Below are 22,791 nucleotides of genomic sequence, written 5' to 3'. Positions count from 1 at the left end.
GTGACGACAAGCCATGCATGCTGCATTTGCTGTCGTCGGGATTTTTTAAAGTTGTTTCTATTTCTTGTCCAATCCAATTCGCCGTTGCGTGACAGAAAAGCATTATTCTTTACAGTCTATGTAGAAAAGTCACAAAAGAACTGGGTACGTTTCATGGTCAGTTCCCCCAAAAATATTTGTGTACACTTTTAATCATTGAGAGCATGTTGTTTTATGTTAATTTGACAATGTAATGTAAGAGTTCATGATAAGACAGGCTAAAAAAATAGTGGATCACAAGTATACAAACTGTAAAAGTTGCACTGGCCTCACAGTTTGTGAGATGTTATGTTAGATTGGAGTTTTCAGTGTCCTATGAAAAGCAGCGATGTGCTGTGAAGAACATCCTAACTTGTGTGTACTGTAGCAGCAGTTTGAAAAACAAATGATGATGGATGGATTTCTTGCTGAGTCTAGAGAAGTCAGTGAGTTTTGGAGATCACACAAATAGTGGAAAGAACACATTTTGGTATTTTAACTTTTTCACACAAAATTCTTCTGAGCGGGAGATCTATTTGCTGACTTTCATTTTCCAGTCCTCAACAAAATGTTCTAAATCTGTTCAGTGATCAAATGGACACATTTCAGAAGTTATCGCTTTTGTTGGTGGCAACATGACAAACTATTTTAATATTTCAGAACAACTTATATTTTAGAGCATGTGAGAGCATGAATTGTTCTTGACACTGCCCTTTTCCTGCTTTCACACCCACCTCTTCTTCACCAGCCTACGACATGTTCTTCAGCTGTGGGGCTCTGCAACTGTCAGCCCACATCAACTGTGTGGATGGGCACAATTTGGCACCAAACCGTACACTGTGACAAATTAGACAGGGAAAATAGCACCAAGACAGTCTGATCCAATGACACTAAAATAAAGACATGTTAAAGAAAGGAAAGAGCAAAAATCCTTACTCCAGATTTATTTGTTTTCATACAATATTATTTTGTTATTGTCATTCCAATAATCATCATATCGAGGACTTCCATTAAAAAAAAAACACACATGAGGGAAAATGCCTCCATAACTGAAGCACCATAGATCACCCCCATTATTTCTGGTACATGTTTGCCCCAGAATCATAAAGTACTGAATACATACTGTATATGTATAAACAGCATCCATTGCATTTTGTTCTGCATAATATCCCGTAACTGAGCACAGGTTTAAAAATCCTGAAGAATCACTGATTTTTAGCAAATCTAAAAATGATAAAATATAACGTATAAGAGGCTTTACATTCATGTTATCCCAAGCACATAAAGCTAAGATGGTGTCCTTGTAAGACTTCTTTAACAATATAGACAGCATTAGGAAAAGTCTACTTGATTTTACACTGTCAAATAAGTCCTGTGTCGGCACATTGTAGTCACACAGCAAGTACAATGAAGGCAGGTATGGTGAATTAAGTGGACTATGTTATTACTGTAACAATGTGAAGATGACAGTCTATGAAACTCTCTAAGTTTAAGGTTTCTGACTTTGGCAATGTGTAAAATGTAAATGGCCGATTATCCAACATTATTACATTATAAAGAGAAAAAAATGTCTGAAATGTAGCAGAATTACTTTTAAAAAACAAACAAAACAAAACAACTCTATTTTGTCTGTCATCAGTGGTGGAAGAGTACTATACAGTACTTTCTTACTTAAAGGCTCATTGTTCAATTTTTGTTTTATGAAAAAGAAAGCCCCCGAATTAAAATGCTAGTTGTGGTCCGAACTCATAACATATTTGTTACATCTCGGTTTTTCACAGGGATGAGTTTATAGGCACATTTTGCAACTTACAGGGTCACTTTTGAGGGTCACTTTCACGGAAAAGCAACAAAACTAGCAAGTTTATGAAATTGATACAAATGCTTCATAATTAGATGCAGTGTTTCTCCACAAATGTCTGAGTTTACAATATACTAAAGGACAAAACAAATTTAGTTCATTACTAGAAAAAAAAGTAAAAGTATTTGATTAAAATTCTACCTAAGTAAAAGTACAAACGTATCCACTTTCAAATGTGTTTTATACATATTCCTTTATGAAAGATTTAAATGTGCTGCATTTTTATAAACAATTATGTATCAAAACAGGACTAAACAGATCTGAAGGTATAAACTGAACCACTGAACCAGAGCCAAACCAGGTCAAACAGAAGAACTGAATGTGCTGGGAGTTTTTATGTAGACTGTATTAATATGATGTTTCTGATGAGAACTTAAGTGCAGCTTAGATTCTTCAGCGGTTTGTCATACTGATGTCAGTGCAAAAACAAATGCGTTGAAATCACTATTCACAAATACTTTTTATCCAGGTCAAAAATGTAGTGAAGTAAAAGTAAAAAGTATTCATCGCAAAATGTACTAACCTAAAATGTGTACTTTTTACTTGTACTCTATACCTTTGTTACTTTCCACCACTGCTTTTTAAAGATATGTGTCAGCAAGTTGTGTTAATATTACTTAATTTGTTGACTCTGTAATGCATGTATCACAGCACATGGCATATTGATCTACATTCTCATGTCTCACATTCATTCTTCATACAACACAGAAAGACATCATTTAGTCAGCACTGAGCGCAATAGTGCATGCAATGCTTGTTAATTTCATGCATTTATCCCTACAGGAAAAACAAACTTTGTCTAGATATGATCCCTCTTTAATTTAAAGGACGTTATTTTCGACCAATAAATGAAATTGCAAGTTAAAACTAAGCAAAAATGTATCGTCAAAGAATAACACATTCATTGTTTTACATAATAAACTGTAAGTGCTTATTTCATATAGCTGGACATAAATATCTCAGTGGTCAGTTCCCTTTTCTTTCCTCCTCCTGTTAAAGAGGTAAAGTACTGCCTGTACTATATTACTTTATATCCCATAAATATATTAAGCAATGCAAACATTTATCAAAGAAAAACAAAAGCTCAAAAGTTATAGAAGTTCCTCATAGAAAAGCAGGTAGGCCTGAGAGTTGAGGACACGAGACTCTGGGACTGTCTGAACTGTGGAGTCACTGACGTAGACCCACTGGCCCTGAGCACTGCTGCTGGACTCCCTCGCACCTGAAAACATCACAGGGACACACTGCTGAAGGAGAACATCACTACACTGACAACACATTTTCAAGATGAAAGGGGCACAATTTGAATTCAAGTGAAGAAGCATCTGATAATGTTATTAATAAAGCTGAAAACTCATTTGGAACACTTAAGAAGATTAAAAAACACCTGTTGAGGCCACACATAAACAAGTCAGTTACCAAACACAACACACGCTCCAATTTGTCGCTTTAAACATGTGCCAAGCTAAAGTCCCATTCAGATTAGGGCCTACAACAATAAAGTACTGGTAAAACCTAACAGGCCACACTGCCTGAGTAACGAAGTGCTTTACCTGTCATTGTACAATTGTAAAACTAAACTACTACTAATGGTACTAAACTAAACTACTACTAATGGTACTAAACAATACTACTGCTAATGGTGAACTACTAAACTACGTTAGTAATTTATCATTAACACCACGGCCTTGCCTTTCACACTTGAGGTGAAAGGTTAGAGCTTTACTGGATTTGATTCAGCAATAGTGATAGTAAACACTATGGTGGGGACAGATGAATAAGCACATGTCGATGTCCGCTTTCAGACAATCTGCAGAGAAAGCCATACAAAGTTCCTTTAATGAGCAGTAGGGCTATGCTGTACTATGGCTGACCTGACGACTGAGCACAAAGCACATCACAGACAAAGATCTTTCAAAAGCTGAAGAGACATGACCTCTGACCTGACAGGTTTCTATGATGTTCAGTTTTCTTCTGTGGAGCACGGACTTTTACATATGCGGTATAGTGACCTCCACGCATCGAGCCACTGTGTTCAACGATCCCATACAAACTGTAGAGTACTCGCTCACCTGCTTCCAAGTTCTAAGAAAAGAAACATTTATTTCTGTTAGCAGGAAAACCATGGACAACGTTTATCAAAAACTTAAGTAATAATAATGAACCAATAAGGATAAATTCATCAGTAACTGACTTACTTTGCAGGACGCTGAGCAAAATGGAGCCAGATCCAGTATCAATGGGAAGTCCACATGGCGGTTCACTTTTCTAAGGTTCATTCCTGCCTTGAGTAAGAAAAAACCCCAAAACACATTATTATTTGAACTGTCCACTGCATGTTAACATTAGTGAGGTTTTAATTACATAGTGTCCAGTTTACTAACTTGGTGAAATCGTTTGAGATGTAATGTGATAACAGGTGGCAAAGAGGATATTAGCATTTGCTTTCTTGCACTGGTGTAGATTTTCTCAACTTTTTTCTCTGAAAAGAGAAAAACAACATTAAAAAAATCATCTGAACACGGACTGTGAACCACTTCTTATTCTACGTGTTATTCATTTCAACAACTGACTTTTTTGTGCCAGGAGAATAATATGGTGCGGTGTTGCTTTATGAAATACCAATGTGGCAAGTTAAAAGCGTACAATGATCTATGCATATGTATCACTGTGTCATGTAGTCTGGCAGTGCAGGATAAGTCTCTGAAAATCAGACACCAAAACTTTGGACAAGTTTGATCCATCAGGGACCCTTGGATGCTACCTGAGGGGCCATTCCTGCGCAGCTGCTTCTGCCTCCGGTCGGTGCAACTCTCGCACAGCAGTTTGTTGTTGCCCATGAGCAGCTCCACGGAGGTGAACTGGTGGAGGCACGACTGGACGGAACACTCTTTGGAGCTGGGCGTGTAACTGTTGGATAGGGCCTGAAACGCCCCCTGCTGGTGAGGGCAGTGAACATTGTCTCGCGTATCAGGCGTCCCATCGGGAGAACCGTGTGCGGAGCTCGAGCAGTCTCCGGAAGGTAAACCGATGTTGATCTTGGAGACTGTGGTCACAAGATGGTCGACGGCATCACCAGACCTGTTACTGCTGGAAGCTGCAGTAGGAGATGGTGTGAGAGTATTCCTGGAGGATGTAGTGTGTCCATGGCCCGAGGAGGGGGGGCGCGGGGTCCACTCGCTCTCTGAGGCCTCGCTGTCTGCATCGTTGCTGCTGTCCTGAGCCCCAGAGTCTCTGTCACTGCCATCAGAATGGCTTCGAGCAGCAGCCATTTTACAAGCAGAGACGCCACGAGATGATCCCCCAGCGACCGCCTCCTCCTCTGACCTCTCCACTCCACAACCTGCTCCTTTATCTTCTATAGAGGTTGAAGATCTCCTGCCTTGCGATTTCTGGAAGATAGAGAGATCGTCTGTAACATAGGTTTTCAGAAGATACCATGTACCCTTTGTTGTGACTGGCTGGGCGACTTAGATAGACCTTGCAAAATAAACCTTCACTTAAACGACAAATCAATGCTTTTTACATTATTTTTGCAATGTTCAAACTCCACCCCCAACAATGTACTGTTACGGCCACATAGGATTGGCTGTAGCACCATGACAATAATTGAGAACTACTATCACAAGTACAATTTGAAAAGTAATTAATTGTACAACCATAGTATATTTCAAATAAGTGCAACCTTGAAGTTACATATTTCAACATTCTCGAAACATTTTTAAGTATGGTTGTTGAGAAAGAAGAAACACACCTGCACACTTGGCCTCCTGTTCTTGTTGTGAGCGGCCGAGTGAAGCTGCTCATTGTGCGTCATATGATTGTCCTGCTCTCGGACGCCTTTACCCAGTCGACCAGGGTAAGATGGCTTTGATGTCTGAAGAAGAATAAAAATGGTACGTTACAAAAGAACATGGGTACAAAACCAGAGCGTGTGCAATCATCACCATGAAACCATCATTTATAAAGTAGCATAACTCACTCGCTCCTCTATGATGGGCAATGAGATGTCAATAAAGGCCTCTTTTACAGTAGATATCTGCAACATGAGAAGCCATTGTAAGGTCTTTTTGTTCATGATTAATAAAAAACTTATGTTGTTTGTTGTTGTTTCAGATAGACTTACATGCTCACATTCTTCACACATTATTGTGTTTGTAAGCTCACCAACAAAAATACGGTCAACAAAGTTCATCTTCACACCTTCCTTTCCATATGCTAGTGGAAACAAGGGGAGAGGATTAAAATAAATGCTTACATTTTCATCATGAAACCATATTATTGTGTGGCATTTTGCTCTTCTGCAAGACAGACAGCTTTACAACATAAAGGCCTCTAGGTGGTGGTATTGCTCTCTGTCCAAATGCTCTGTCCTCTGTGCAGTTCCTATACTAACCTTTGACTTGGCGTTTTGTCTCCTCATCGGCTGTCTTTTCAGTTGGATTGTTAAAAGCCTTCAAAATGGCTGCTTTCACCCTCTGTAAACATCAGTCCAGCATAGACAGGCATTTTTAGTTAAATCAGCAAAACACAATTTTACAAATTAACATAAAATGTCTCACTGTTTCCCTTTTCTATTTTATTACATCTATTAGTTTAATATCTGAATCTAGGCTGAAGCGCACACTGACAGGTTTACCTATAAGAAGCATCATTAGTGTAAAATAATTATTGTGCTTGTCTAGTGCCATTAAACGTGGATCACAATTAGCTGTGCATGTTTGTGTGGGCTGCGTAAGTCCTTCACAGGGCTGTCTTATTGGAGGTGACATGGTCAGTGAGAGAGCTGTGAAGAGACACCGCTGCAGTGAAGAACCAATCAATAGATAATTGGCCGCGGTCTGTGTCTGTGTCCGAGACCAGTCGACCCCCATTGTCCAGGACCCACGCAGTGAACTGGCTATTTAGGTCAAAAACCCCAGTTAATCCGAGACAGACTAGCCTGCACCCCACTCACTGGGCTCAAACCAGGCCGGGACTCCTCTCATAATTAATTACCAGTAATCCCCCATCCCAAATAGACACACTCCCCCTCTTTCCCTGCTCTGTCCCGTAGATGGGCCAAACGAGGGGGGCAAGCAGCATGGCTGGTATGTGGGTGCATGGGTAGAAACTACTGCAAGAAGATGAGGCGAAGAAGGACAGTCCATGCCCTGAGAGAGTAATACGTACTGTCTCAGCTAATTGGTGATAATCGACTGAGGCCAAATTAGCATATTGAGATCTCTGATACTAATGGCCAATCAACACAAACATTTAGGGCCTCCGAGGGTAGTCAGACTCACAGGAAAAAAACTAACTATGATGCATTGCATACCAATACATTGTGGAAACAACTTGATTTACACAAAAAGACTCTGGAACATCGTAAAGGAAGTTCTCTTTATAAACTATTTAAATAAAAAACATTTCACTTCAGGTCAACACTAAAATCACAAAAAGGAATGTAAATAATTAAAGGAACTTGGGATTGTGTGGACTCGAAACAACTATATAATATTATTTTTTGTCAAAATTTAAATTAAACTTCACACTGCTCTGATTGCGGCGGTGGAAATCACCTTTGGATACAATGAATGGCAAAGGATGTTCCCCCTCCCTGTTACAGCCTTGATTGGATTGGGACACGGGTTGATGAGTGTGTGTATGTTTGGGAGGGGCCTGTGGGTGACCCTCATCTACAATGGGACAGCCCTGGAGCTCATTCAGCAGCTGTGGGTTTCCCAAGATCACACAATGATGCCGGTCGTGCCACTTGCAAGTCCCTAAGTGGCACAACTGCGAGCGTTCACAAGTTTGAATGGGAGCAGAAAGGCCCCGGCTGCAGCCTCAGTCTGGGCCTGAGGCTGACCACTAACACACCCGCTAACTCCTTCTCAGAGGTTCACACAGTCACTGGTGGGGCCATAGGGGCCCACACAGCCCGGCAAGAGCTGTGGGCTCTCTTAATTGCCCTCTGAATGGAGCAGGGTGGCCATAGTTTCCAAAAGATGGCACCATAAGGTTAAAACAAAAAACTAATAATAATATACAGAGCCTTGTAATTTCAGCCATTATTTGTATTTGGTGAACAGATAAAGTTTTTATTATTCCATCTTTACTTGCACATCATCAACCAATAACTAGTCATAATTTATTCACAATGTGCATTTGTGTTTTAGATGTACATGGATCTGAACTCACCTTTGTTTCTTCTACTCTTATGGAGTCCAGTAGATAGTGCAGAAGTTCCTGGCTGTCCTGCTGTTGGTAACCTTTAAAGCGAGGTGCTCTGCAAAGGAATGACAATCTTAATTAATCAAGACAAGTCTCATAACATAAAAGGAGCTGAAACCACTGTTTGTTTATAACTTGTTTATAATATAACACTTTGCATGTGTGATAAACAAAAATACCCCAACACAACCAAAGATATAAACACATCAATAAACAGCACAGAGGCGATGCTCTCCTTGAATGCGACCCCTGGTTTGTCCATGGTCACACAGATGTGTGGACAGATGCCAGGGGCAGATGGGCAGCTAAGGCTGCAGTCATAGCAACCTGTTGGACAGAGTGCACCACATGACCACTGGACAGGTTGGTCTGACAGTGCACATACAGGTTTTTAGGCCCAGGTTTTATTTGGGAACATGTATAGCAAAAATAATACAGCAAATATAGTGAGAAAATGTAACTATTTGTGATTCCTGAAACACAAACAATACACACTGAGCTATCTTGTGCAAATAACTATAATAGTTGTTAGTATGATTTAACTTTACACAAACTTTAAGAATGATTTAAAATGAAGCTGAAATTTCTATAACTGCCAAACACATGGACATGACAGAACAACGACCGTCTACAGCACAGGTGAATAGATCTTAGTCTCACATGCTGACACTGCTGCGTTTCTTGGGCCATTTTCAGTGGGCATACGGGGCCAGGAATACAGACGGCCCATAATGTCATTTTTGCCAGTCCCAAAGACGGATGTGATGTGATGGCATGCGTGGCCTGGTCTACTAGTGTTGTCTGACCAATTCCCATTGAAACGCAAACACAAACTGAAATTAAGAGGAAAGAAAGAGAGGGAGCAGAAGACACATGACGCAGGATCAGGATCACAGACAAAATGGACCCCAGTAAGGATCAGTGCAAATGAGGAAGCTCATCCCGGTGGAGGAGACAGAAGGGCCCTGTAGCACTGCTCCCAATCTGGCCAATGCAAACATCTGCGGCGCTAACACAATTAATAGCCGGATGAGTAAGTACCAGACGCACAGCCACACAAGCCCCCCTTCCAGAGACACATTGACACAAATGCACACAACTGTACTGTAAAATAACACACACATTGTCTAATATCTTCATTTAACAACAATACAATAAAATAAGACCAAGATATATAATCCTTCATAATACATCTGATGATATTAAAAAGCAAAGAACTCAAAACAGAATTACATGTTGCAGCTGCTAAACATGCATTTTTAAACGGATTACAGGATTAAAACTAAGATAGATATGTAGTTTGAGAGATAAATTAGTAATGTACATCCACTACGACTGATATACCACAGTAATGTCCCGTCTTGCTGCCACCATTAAAAACTTTTCTGTTTTACAAGACTGGATACAAGCTGGGACTGTTCCTGGCAACAGATTGTGGAGTATGGTGGTGGTGCTGACCATCCAACCAACTTGACTGGCAGAGGTCCCTGCACAAGCACATCCCTTCTGCTGGCACAGTGGACTGTGGGGTACTCAGCTGGTTGGAATATGTGCATGGTGACACACACAAACACAAACACAAACACAGACACAGACTCTTTCAAACTGGACTCAATAAGTCTATAGTGTTTCAAATAAAGTTAAACCATCCCTGCTCTGTGCTTTAAACCCTTTCCTTGGGCCATGAGCACATACAAACAGAGAAAGCATAGAAAATAAAAGTGAGGAGTAGCTGTAGCTGTCAGTAGGTCAAGGGCAGTCACAGCTCTGTTGTGTTAACAAATGCCTGTGGTGACAAGTCATGGCGACAGGCTACATTCACACAGTGCACCCATCACACAGGTCACTACAATGGAGAAAATGCCCAGTAAACAGGAGCAGTTCTTGACCCTGTCCTCACATGAAAAGCTTTAACCCACACAGAATGAACAGGAGAATGTCTTTACAAGACTTGGATACAGAAGCAAGAAGCCAATGCAGTACAATTATGCCCACTTTTGTGGAAACACATCCAATAAGACCTTGAATTCTTCCTGATCCAAAATATCCAATATCTATCCATATTTTAATTACCTATACGAAACGTAGACTAAATGAATAGGAACATTAGTATATAGCTAATGTGCAAATTTAAGAATTTCAAATCTTTTCTAACAAATAAGAGATACTGGCTTTGGTTCACAAACATGAACATTGCAGCCTTAACCTGTGGTTCAAGTGGAGCGTGCAGGTAATTGGCTCTAATTCTTGGAATTATATCATTTAAGTGAAATGCATTCAGTGAATTAACTGAGCCATAATTTTAATTAGACACAGGCGGGTGCAGAAAGGGGCATGCAATGCTCAGTTTGTGTGAATGCACATTTGAGCCGTGTGTATTGTAGTTTAGGGTGGTACCAGGTGAGACAGTGCTGTCATATGCAATCATAGAGACACACATAACGAAGTTCGCCTGACTAAAGCCATAACCAGAAACATAGGCAAAGCCATACCAGAGGTACGCCTAGTCAACTGGACTTAAATGCCCTGTCCACCCACCTGCACTAGTTAACAGCACAAAACACATGCACACACAGAACATAAGCAGCTAATGTGGACCCAACCAGCAGTGTACCATGCACCAACGGGAGGGAAACCAACCGAACACTTTCTTTCATTTTCGCAGAGTAGAACAAAACAACACTCTCTTTCTATCCATTATGGCAGCTTGTTTATACCTAACTGAAAAAAACATGACACAGGTGGCATAGCATTGTAGCAAGTTGCAGAAGAGCTGCAAATAGCAAGCTGCCATCAGGCATTTGATAAGGTACAGTGCCCTTAGTGCAAGTGTAGGCTGTGCACTGAGAGGAGCAAAATGGACCGAGAAGGGACCAGGTGTAACCTGGTATGACTGGTTACAAAGGCATTGTTAGTGGCAATCTGTGAGTGCCTCTTTATAAAAAATAATAACGGTACATGGTGTAGAAGAAAAGCGGAAGTGTCTAAATGAATATGGAATTAGATTGTCACAGTTTAGAGATGACAGAAATAAAAGGACAATGACCAAATCTGAAAAAAAGAATTATAAGAAAGAAAGGCATATCTCTGTGATTTCTATGAAAAAGGATTTGCACAGAATTCAATGGGATCCTAAACGAACCAAAAATCATCCAGACTGTATGTAACTGCTTTCTCTTAAAGTCAGTCTGTTAGCCTGAGGACGTCAGCATAGGACTGAGCGTTGCGATATATTGTATATATGTATTAGTTTATTTTATATTATATTTAGTTATTTAAATTTTGTTTTTAATATACAAACACATATTTTTTAATCATTATGATTAATGAACATAGACTAGACAGACAAATAGATAAATCTTAGCTCAAACAAAACTGTTTTCCACTGTTTGCCAGTGCCATTTACATTTTTTTTTCTATCATTTCTGCCATTAGTCAGATCAAAACTGACTGAACTGACTTTCAGTCGCAAAAGCATTTCAAACAACAAGCAGTAAAACACAATGTGTTAATTGAAAATCAAATAACCTGCTCAAAGTGCTTAGTTAATGTTTCAGGGATAAGTGTTTCAGTCAGTGACACATCAGAGCAACAGAATGCAAAGGCCTTGGTGCAGCGTGCTACTTTCATTTCAACACTTGTTATGCGTTGTACACTTGTTATGTGTTGTACACTTGTTACGTGTTGGATGTACACTTGTTACGCGTTGGGTGTACACTTGTTACGCGATGGGTGTACACTTGTTACGCGCTGGGTGTACACTTGTTACGCGCTGGGTGTACACTTGTTATTGAGATCTCGGTAAAATGAGCATCTGTTCATACTGGAAATCTCTTTTACAATGTTCTATTGAGAGCTAGTGTGAAAACAAGACGTAGAACACAACAAACATTGATTTGGAATATTGCAATAAATGACAGCATTTCAACAAAGAGAAACATTTCAATCATTTTATTTAATTAAACACTTACTTCTGACACAGCTGGTTAAAGAGGATCTTAGGATTGACTGGGCCCTTTCCAGATTCTTTCATCGTCTGAAGGAAGAGAAACATGGCCGCCGTCAGGGGTTCAGGTCCAGACAACATGACTGTGAAGGGTGTCTTTAAATAAAGTACATTGGAATTAGTAGACTAATTAAACAGGGAGGTGTCAACAACTAGCAGTGACGCCAGATATATGCGTTTAATCCAGCAACTGACCATTATTTAGCAAAAAAACAATTAATCTATGCATTAGTTGTAGATTCTTCAGACAGTCTGTTCATCATTGAGTAATTGTTATTAAACCATTTAGTTGTTGTAGACCCATTTTGTTCAGTCTTCGATGAACAGACACTAATATAACACAATTTGATGTGCACAAGACACTAAGAGCCTTCTACAGTTATGCAGGTAGATCTTACCAGACTAGTCTCAGCGGGAGGACAGATTCTTAGTTTGTATCCCTTCTCCTTCACCTCTTGTATTAGATCAATCAGCATGTGGGTCTGGGCCAGGTTCTAATAAGGAGTCAAAGAAGCATAGTTTCTTGTTAGTTGAGACAGAAATTAAAATGAATTGCTACTATACTTTGAATATATCCCAAGCTGTCAATACGTGTGAGCCAGGCATTATATTTGTGGTTAATCAAAATATTTTTTACATTTGACATTTTCATTAAAATCAGGTTTTTATGACTTGTGGTGAGCATAATTTTCAAAGAGACTTTCAGGTCCATCTATGGTCTGTGTTTCAAAAATAGGTAGGATCCTGCAGCCTAAAGCAGTTTTTGTCCCTTCAGGCTACAGAAGCCTCTTTTCCTCCCTTTCAAGGGGTATTTGTTTTGTCACATTCTGGCAATGAAGACAGTTGCTATGGAAAACGCACAATGGAGCTGGCATTGTGAGCACAGACATGGCCCATCCTCTTAAAATTATGTGTTTTCACCAGAAAAATTGCAATTTTCAAGGAGACAATACAAACAGATAGAGAGGGGGAGTGCGAAAAAGCATGTAAAGCGTGTTCACTCAGATTTCAATCACCGAGGAAGGCCCTGGGGGTGATTAACAAAATGGCGGAAAAAACAGCTTCATTGTTGGAGAGATATGTCAGTTTGCAGTCACCATGACATGACAAAAGAGGGACTAGGGAGGCTCTACAGTTGTGTTGTATGGTGAACATGCGCTACACCAACTGTGTACCACTCGTGTGTGGACAGGTAAACAGCTCAAGCCAGCAGCACCTCTGGCTAGGCTGAATATAGGACCTCAAAGGCTGGCCTACTACAGTTGTACATCACAAATGCTGTACATTGCACCACACTTTCAAGAAGATACATTTTGATCCCTATACATTTCTAAATTTCTTTGAATCGCTTTACAACAAAGCAAACTAAAACTGAACACAAGTATAAGAATGTAACCAACCTGCATGACAGCATTGAAGAAGCAGGTGTTGCCAAGGTTTGTGATGCCTTTCACAGGAACCAAAGAGTTGTAAATGGCAGGACTTTTGCTTCTTGATGGATCAGAAAAAGCAGACGATTCTTCTCTTAGTTTAATAATTTTGGGTGACACTGCTGAAACAAAAAAATACATTCAATTCAAATTCAATTTCATTTTTCTTAAAAGATTCTATTATTACATTAATACAACATTATTATTGTTTCACAGATACAACTGTAATGGTCAGTTGGAGTATTATTACTTGGCCTGCAAGTTCAATATTAAAAAAATGAAAACTGGACTTCGACGGACAAACTAATTGGTACGCATTTTAGAGTTTACAGGCATCATACTCAGGACTGATAATTTCATATAAAATAAATTAAAAAATGTAAAAATCTATTATTATCTATCATATATTGAATATTGGTGTCGTCGGCCAGAAAAAACCCTATTTGTTGATCCCTCGTCTCGGAGTTGGAAACAGGCAGCTGGAGGGAAAGCTGGGTTAGAGCAGATGACAGCTGTAGAAGTTACAGAGAGAGAGAGGGGGGCAGGGGTTCTAGAGAAGCCAGCTGTTCCTTATGATCATCAATACAACCTTAAACAGGTATCAATACACAGACGTTGGCAGTACTGTTTTGTCCATATCCATGAATAGGCATACGTCATATAGGCTACATAAATATCATAAGGATCCAAAGGGTGTTACAGTCAATAAAGCAAGTCTGGATTTGCTTATGACAGTTAGGGCTCTCAAAGTTAACGCTAATTTAATGCAATGTGAGCAGCACGGTGGCGCAGTGGTTAGTGCTTGTGCTTCAGAGCTAGAAGGTCCCAGGTTCAATCCCCAGCCTGAGGGGGGCCTTTCTGTATAGTTTGCATGTTCCCCCCGTGGTAGGGGTACTACTGAAAACATGTACAATAGGCCAAAATGAATGGGAGTGGTTGGTGGTGGTCAGATTGGCAGCCTCGCTTCCATCAGTGTCTTACCACCACTGAGTATGGTGTGAATGAATGAGTATAGTGTGGCGCTTTTAGAAACTGAGTGCAAGCCAATATTATTATTAAATAGGATCATTTTGTGTAGGCCTAGTACTAATTATGAATATAATGATTAAATTAAAATGAACTGTGATTCATGACATTTCAAAAGTGTGAAACTGAATAAAAAATAATCAATTGACAGCACTACTTTCTATAGAAGATCTGCAGTGGTATAACTTGCTTACACGGCTTGCAAAAGTCTGTAAATGGCAAATATGTTCAGAGACAGTATTCCTGCAGAAGCCTTCAGGCTGAGAAGAAATAAATGAAACACAAAGTATCGGTCATAAGCACTTCACCCTATTTGGCCGCCAAGAGAGCAGGCTGGCACTGAGGTCACGGTTTTGAACCTGTTCATTTCAAAAATAAAAAAACTCAATTGAACCATACATCTTCATAATCGCAACGTCAACCTGCACCTATACCTTGCCCCGATCTCTCTTTAAGGCAGGACTGGCCTTGCTGTCACATGCATTCAATTCACAGAAAGTCCTCCTGCACAACACACTGAAAAGCTATTCATTCCAGCAGCGGTGAGCTATGGCCACACATTTTGAGTTTCTAGCCTTTAAGGCCAAGAACATTGATAAAGTGTTCAAGGCACTTTACCAATTCAACCCTGGCCCTTTCACAGTTTGTGAACTTGTATAAATTGACTAAATAATGAACTCTTTATAATTATTTTTGATCAAATATTCACCATTTCATGCGGAGAATTGTGGATAAACATTACACATTGTGAAACATTTCAGAATCATGTGGCCAGCCTCTCATTTGGGAATAGAAGACAGGGAAAAGGTTCAGCTTGCCGGGACAACAGGCTGTTATGCTGCTCCACCCAGTGGCACTAAATGCATCTGGGCATCAAAATTACAGCATCTGTGAGTGTGTTTGCAAATTGACTTTCTAATCCTTGAGGGAGCTGAGGGGAAAAAAACAAACAAAAAACATCTAAAATTATAAACAGGAAGTGTTTTAGGTTTTTACTACTGTAATTAAAATTAGGGACCTAGAATGCCATTGACCGGTTGTCCTCAATGACGATGGACAGAACAAATCGAATATCTGTTGGATGTTCGATTGCAAACTTCTTCAAGTCACAGGTGTGACTGAAGCAATCACAACTCTACTAATAGTAGCCATTCAACCAAACAGGCCGCAGCAGATGAGAATGAAATACAGAAGACACTGCGCGGGTCATTGATACTACTACTAATACTAAACTACTACTGTACTAGAGGTGCTAGCTCTGCTACTACTGCAGTACGAATACGAGTACGACCACTTTTTTTCCACTCAAAGTTTTTAAAACTGTCATTAGTTATAAGTGATAAATTCATTTCAATCCCATTTTCTTTATGTGACAATTTGTCGCTTCACGGCATAGAGCAGACCTCACTTCATGAGCACTTTTTTGGGGTCATACCCCCTTGTTATTCCCGAACCCGTCTGGTTAGTGCCTGGATGGTGAACGTGAGGGAATTCTAGGTAAATGTGGGTGAATGGATAGTGTTGATTGGGGGGCCGAATAGCCTGATAAAATACACCCACTTTTTTCTGCGCGAAAGAAGGTGGGTCTGGCCACACACGGTAAACAAGTTGCTGATTGCCGGCCAAGGCCTAGCTGAACCAATCACAACCGTCACAGAGAAATGACAAGGTGACATCACTGGCTGCACCACTATGTTGTTAGTTCAATTAACATTAACATTAGCCAAAACTAATCATCGATGAAGTAGTCGAGGATTTTGCCTCCGCGTAAGTTTATAATCAGTTCATATTTTGTGAATTGGACTACAGCTGTCGTCACGTCCGCTAATCGCCAATTGGTTTATTTCACTGATAATTTGTGCGAGTTAGGCCCGCCTGTTCAAACTGCTCCAATTGCTCCGTGACCAGACTAATTCCCTGCGTGGAATGGACAGGGAATAGTATGGCAGAGTCAGGCAGGGGAAGCTACTTAATTTACTTTTCCTCTCTTGGTCTAGTGACTGTCTGAAGAAAGGGTGGGGTCCTGGGCCACACCCATTATGGAGTGCACAAAATTGTAAAGCAATTTTGAGCATTTTGACAAGTGCCATTAATAAGATTACAGCTAACATTTTTGGCCTTAGGAGTGTAATATAATGAAGATGGCTTTGTAAGCCATCCTGATTTACTTCATGTGTAAGATACATGGGAAGACATGTATCTCATATATAAAGTAAGTCAGGACGGCTTACCAGGCTAGAAAAAATATACAGCCCGAACCGTCCTGAGCCGAACCAATTAACTTGAATTGTAGGCTTGAGGTTGGAACAAAGCCGATGTAAATATTTATTTTATTTAAGGTATTAAGGCCCATTCAGAGCACACTCTGCGGAGTGCATTCAGCAGGCAGCAGCACAGAGGTGGTCACATACAGCTGCAGCAGGGCGGGCTGAGAGGTGCGCGCCATGCGGAGGTGACTCCGCATAAAGATACATTAAACTGTAGCAAAGGAAAAAGAAAACTAACAAAGCTGTCCAAATGCCGATGGACACACTCTACATCTGGGACCGTCACCGTCAGTAAACAATGTTCAAGAGCCATCTGGTATAGACCGGAGAGAAGGGGGGCAGAAAAGGGCAGTCGGAGGGGGGACAGTGGGTGGAGGAAAGGTTTGCAGCAAGCACAAGCATATGGAAAAACAGATTTTTTCTCTCCCTGCAGCAGTCAGCGAAGGCAAATGTCAGCATGCTCTGAATCCACGCTTGACTGTGCTGCAGTCGGCACTACCACCTGGCTCTTTCTGCACAGCCACCGAGTGTTGGCTACACTGACACTGTGGAGCTGCTCCCCAGGGCGGAGCAGAGCAGGGCAAAGGCACGTACACCAACTACTCTGCATCTGCGCATTCGCTTTTCCCCAAAAAGTGAGAAAAAAAAAGACCTCTTTTTCCTTACACTAAAACCAAGCTTTACAAGCAATACAACATTCATAATAATTTTCCATCTAGAAACAATGATATAGAGCATTTAAAACAAAGCAGTGTTTCCTATTTTCCTTTAAATCTATGCAGTCACATTACATATAATTTCATGCCTCCTCAGTGCTCACTTAGAGCACAGCACTGTGTAGTACCAAGGCCAGCTCCTCTCATGCAGAGCAGCCAGTGAAGGGGAAGGCCAAGCAACACCAAATGTCTTATTAATTTGCTAATTTGTTGTGACTGCAGGGCATAAAAAGCCAGCTTCCTTGCCATCTGAGGCCAAGATTACCACTGCCATGTTACTTACACATACACAAATAGACATCTTTTACTGCCCACTTATGTGGCCTAGTTTCATGTGCGATGGTGGAATAAAGACAGCATCACCCTTGATTACCCCTTTGAAAGCACCACCAGGGGACAAGCATCTTACTGTCCACTCACTCGGGAAAACAAAACTGACAGCAAACTGTGGGATAGGTGTAAGGAACATACTAATCATCACTTTCTGCTGAATCTGACCCTCATGGCAAACTCTAATGTAGATCCAGACTCCACAAGTATACATTACATCGGTCATATGCAGACATGTGACCTGCTGCACCTGCTGGAGGTTGACACCTGGCAACAGCTACATGTATTCCGGCGGCCAGACCCCCTCCTCGGGCCCATTTTTGCTACCTTTTCCAAAGTATTATTTTCCATTTGAGTATACCTTGGGTCATCGTTACCAGGGGACACCTTCAGTTTCAACTTGGCCCCATTCAGTCCCGGGACACCAAAAACAATTCTGTGCAGAGTAATGCTCTGGCCATGCACTTGCCACACGCTTAATAAACTCTTCATGTATTTTGATATTTTATTGGTGTGTGAACCAAAGCTCAGTACTTCCCAGTTGTTTGAGTTATCATCAAACTAATTCTTTGAAATAATATTTACTTGCATTTTTGTCACAAAAAAAAAGTATCATCTGGATATGTGAGTTTTTTTCCTTTTTACATATAAACATAACTAAAATGTCTATGTGTTCAGACATAAAAGACCAAAATAAAAGTAATAAAAGACTTATTGTTAAAAAAAACAAGACAGTCTTTTTAAACCTAACATTTTAATTTGTGCAACAAAGACTACCCAGCTGTGATACAAGCCAAGCCTAGCTCCCTGAGGTCAGTGTGCTTTTTACTGGGACTGTGATACTTGAGCTGAAGGCCTTGATGGTGAGAGAGCACAGTTAATCGACAGTCTTTCTTCCCTGAGCTGTTGTTGTACAAAATTATTATAGATTCGGGGTTGGAAAAAATCCTTGCAGGGGCTCTTTTGTACTCGTAGTCTATAGGAAACAACACTGCACCTCAGCCTTCTCTGAAAGTTTGGCCTTCACACTGAAATGCAATTTCACAAGCTCCTCAACAACAACACTGACTATTTTCCTGCAACAATAGCTGTCGGCTTCCATGCCCCTTTGGCCACCGGTGTGACAGCGGGAAAGGTGACAGGTAATTTTAAGAAGCAAAGGGGAACACTGTGGCAACCGTCCAAGCACAAACAGGACCTCTCTTTCACAAACAGGTCTCTATTATCTTATTTTAAATGAGAAAAACAGTGACGTGATTATAAGCCAAATGTTGAACCAACAAACAGAACATACCTTATACTTATATACTCAGCCTGCATATAGCCAAGCAATGCTGCTGAATGTAACTATCGACCAATCTACTACCTATAGTGTCTATGCCTGAAAATGTGATTCATGAGGATGTAGTAATATAAAAGAAATCATAATTCATGTCTGGAATCGTTCACAGGTATGTAATACACTTGAAAGTTCAAGAAGAAAATATTCTGTGAAAATGTATGCCGTGATTTAGAAACACAGCGTCATGATAACCCAGAGACAAATGGTACTAAAGTTAGTAATCACACATACTTCTATTATGGAATTCATATTTAGACACGAGTGAAAACAAGCAATGAACCACAACATGCATAAAGATGTTAGCTGTGTGCTCCTGTGATGGATGCTGGGTCATGTATCTTGGGAATCCATGATGTCAAGGTTGGTCCTCTGGGGGATCAGAAACATGTTTATTTGTGTGCGAGTGTCTACAGAGAGTTAGTGCGCTACAGCTGTGAAGATCCCGCTGCTCTGACTTGTTAAGGACCCCGGCTCCCACTAGTGCAGCGCACAGGCCCAGAGGTGGTGAAACACGCCGCACAGTAACAAGAAACATGACACAGAGCAGAAAGACAAAGAGTGACAGGGCAGAGGCTGAACCCTCCACAGCTGCTCTTGTTCTTTGGGGAACCCAGCTGGGAAACACTGCTCAGGCGCCTAATTCCACTAATGTGTGCGTTCATGCAAGAGGCAGGGTTAGGGAATTGGAGAATTTCTAAAACATCTCTCCTACAAGTCTCGAAACACAACTGACTGACCAACTACACTGAAGCTGTACGACCTAATAACAAAGCGGTTGTAAAAAAAAAAGTATGCTAAAGTATGTAAGTCGAGTTACAGATTTACAGTAAGCCCTAAAGTAAATAATAAAGATAAAAAAGGATACATTTGAAATCTAATATGTTTCAGTTCTTTCGAGATAACATTATGTATGGATAGACTATTGTCCAGATCGACCAGTACTGTTCCCCTATACTCAATATTTTAAATGATGGTTTCACTCTCAGCAGAGCCATCTCCAAAGCTCTTCTGTTAACCATTAACAGCAGGGGGAGCATGTGCACAGTGGTAAATCAACAAATAACATATTTTAATATTGTAACATGTTCAAAATATTCCAGTTCTTCATTGTAAACAGCCATTAGAGCCTGTGTTAAGCACAGACAACAAAAAATTACTGTTTGCCATTGTCACGATCAAAAACGTCCAAGCTTGGACATTTTTGATCATCCAAGCTTAGATTTGCATATTAAAAAAAAAAAATCAATCGAACATTTTTTTCAATTGCAGTAAGAATATAGAAATACAAAGTTTATTAAGCAGGAGTAAATTCTGTACCTGATGTTGCTTTGGTGGCCTGCTTTTGTAGAAAGTCCAGGGTTTGAGCCAAAGCCTTCTTGTTGCAGTGAGTTGAGAGCTCCTCATTGCATTCAAAACACCTGAGCATGTTGAAACAGATATGTCAGAGCAGGTACACATAGTTTAAGGAAGAAATCATTAATCAAAGAGTTGTGATCACTACGCTAAAGATGTTAAAGGAATAGGCCACCGTTTTTACATACTGAGATATGTTCTTATGGTTACGTGAAGTGTTCCAGTACAAAGTATAATTACACAAAATTAAACAATGTGGATTTTCTAAGCGGATTACTGCGCGGATTTTGAACTACTCCTGGTATTACTACGCCTTACAATATAGTTCCCCCTTTTATCCGCTTAGAAAATCCACATTGTTTAATTTTGTGTAATTATACTTTGTAGTGGAACACTTCACGTAACCATATTTAAATAGGGAAAACGTGGAAGAGCTTGGTAGCTTCTATCTTGACCAGTTTTGGAGCTATAGTGGAGAGGGGGAGAGGCTAAATGCTAACGCCGTCTGCGCTGTGTTTACGTGATTGAAGGCACGGGTGAAGACCAGACAGGTCCTACAGAACTCGTCAAAGCTAAGGTAAGAACATATCTCAGTATGTAAAAACGGTGGCCTTTAATGAAATACTGAATTTATGAACGTGAGCCGAGAAACAAAAACAGTCTTTTTCCAAAAGAGTAACTATAATTGGCGGCATCTCACCAGGCCTTCCATGTGCTTAGACTTATTGTTATGCAATGGGCCTCAGGGTGGAAAGCTTGATGGTGTTTCACGGCATGTTCGATTCCTGACTTATTGCAACCCTGTAACAGAAATGATTATTTCTCATTTTAATGGGCCATTTTATAACTTTGAAGAGATGGCAAATGGAAGCAAATCCTGACCTGGAATCCACACTTGAGACAAACGAGGATGTCATGTGATCCCACAGCCTCTCCATCAATCAAGGTTCTTTCTTTAAGGCACTCGGAGCACACCAACCACACACTTGACTGCATAGACTTCTTCACTGAGTTAAGATCAACAGCCTTACTTACATGCTGGCATGTTAATCCTGGAGGTAAAAGAGGCTATATTAAACACTGGAACTTGACACTTGTCACTTACTAGCTGCATAAAGCACTAATCTAAGTAACCATATCTAATATTCGTCCACATATAACACACATTAACAGTCTGGTGTCGACTTACCACTGACTTCATCTGAAGACTCCTCATCTCGAGGCTTTCTTGGTTTACTTGCCCGCTTGGTCATTTCTGCGGCTTTTAATGAGAAGGGGTCCTTTAGCCGCATCTGGAAAGCTGGATTAAAGAATTTGATTGGTCGAGTCAATGATTCACTAATGATATCAACATTATTGCAAATGCACCATTAAGATTTACACTGTTTATAAGTCCTTGCAATACATGAATTACCACGCTTGACAAAACTGACAGCTGATTATTGCATTAATGTTTCTCATTACAAGTGACATTCTAACAATACTGTCTTGACACCAAATAACCACAATACAACGATCAAAGAAACAACGCTTAGATACAAATATAGGACATTGTATGGGGCATTTTATATATACAGGGCATCGCACCCATTGTTATACAACGCGGGTTTTGATGACCAAGCAAAGGGACTTTAGACATGTAGCTTCGTAAAAGATAACGATACTCACCTTTATTCTAAATCTTAAGATTACTGTGTCAGCTCGGCTTGAGCTAACAGTAACAGCCAGCTCTTCCTGGCTACATTAGCTTACAAAAGAAATCTAGGTACCTGTAAAAATATAAAATATCATAGTCAATATGTTTTTCCGCGAATGTGTCAAGCACAGATCTAAATACAATTCAAGTAATACTGGATAATTGAGGAATACACACTGGTTATGGACTACATCTGTCAGTCCAATGCTAGCATCGAAACGCAACACTTTTGCCCTGAACATGTGACGCACTACGGCAACAACTCAGGACGGTCCGTGATGCGTTCACAGTTCATGGAATACACTGGCATTAAGATGAGCCAAACAATAATATACATCCTAGTGTACCAGATAGGCAATCGCACCAGCTAGATCATAATCTAATATTAATTTCAGTTTCAGTATTTTTTTTTCTCGAGACACATACACGTAATAAAAACATTTATTCGAACCGCAATCGCTATATTTTTAAATAAGAAGTCGCCATTAAATACACTGTCAGGCAGTTACATTGTGAGTTGTATGCAGTTA

The 22,791-nt window shown here is 40.3% G+C and overlaps 1 protein-coding gene across 3 annotated transcripts; it reads right to left on the bottom strand.

Moving 5' to 3' along the window:
* Positions 1 to 1,999: 1,999 nt before the first annotated feature.
* usp45 (ubiquitin specific peptidase 45) lies at positions 2,000 to 22,512 on the bottom strand. 3 transcript variants are annotated; one of them, XM_079562367.1, is made up of 19 exons: positions 22,439 to 22,512; positions 22,234 to 22,334; positions 21,755 to 21,865; positions 21,448 to 21,617; positions 21,266 to 21,366; positions 20,530 to 20,630; positions 13,502 to 13,653; positions 12,500 to 12,595; positions 12,067 to 12,131; positions 8,063 to 8,150; positions 6,276 to 6,357; positions 6,006 to 6,097; positions 5,862 to 5,918; positions 5,634 to 5,756; positions 4,644 to 5,271; positions 4,264 to 4,361; positions 4,078 to 4,164; positions 3,823 to 3,964; positions 2,000 to 3,101 (listed from the first exon to the last, which is right to left on the bottom strand). In XM_079562367.1, exons 3-19 carry the CDS (start codon positions 21,855 to 21,857, stop codon positions 2,971 to 2,973), a joined length of 2,316 nt encoding a protein of 771 aa, XP_079418493.1. In that variant the 5' UTR covers positions 21,858 to 21,865; positions 22,234 to 22,334; positions 22,439 to 22,512; the 3' UTR covers positions 2,000 to 2,970. The 3 variants fall into 3 exon arrangements, with proteins under 3 accessions (XP_079418493.1, XP_079418492.1, XP_079418491.1); XM_079562366.1 differs by having other exon boundaries at positions 2,001 to 3,101; positions 12,067 to 12,197; positions 13,502 to 13,650; XM_079562365.1 differs by having other exon boundaries at positions 2,002 to 3,101; positions 12,067 to 12,197.
* Between the last annotated feature and the right edge of the window lie 279 nt (positions 22,513 to 22,791).

Source organism: Gobius niger (genome assembly GCF_951799975.1).
Source record: "Gobius niger genome assembly, chromosome: 8".
Taxonomy (NCBI): Eukaryota; Metazoa; Chordata; class Actinopteri; order Gobiiformes; family Gobiidae; genus Gobius; species Gobius niger.
Note: the sequence above shows the minus strand (reverse complement) of the source record. Positions and strands in the feature narration are given on the sequence as shown.

What these genes read in the sequence shown, in the direction of transcription:
- usp45 (XM_079562365.1), bottom strand. Translation starts at nt 21,857, where the DNA reads ATGCGGCTAAAGGACCCCTTCTCATTAAAAGCCGCAGAAATGACCAAG. An exon ending in CTCCCGCTGAGACTAGTCTG is followed by an intron (nt 12,198 to 12,499) that starts GTAAGATCTACC and finishes CTTTATTTAAAG; the next exon opens with ACACCCTTCACAGTCATGTT. An exon ending in ACATCATAGAAACCTGTCAG is followed by an intron (nt 3,102 to 3,822) that starts GTCAGAGGTCAT and finishes TGATGTTTTCAG; the next exon opens with GTGCGAGGGAGTCCAGCAGC.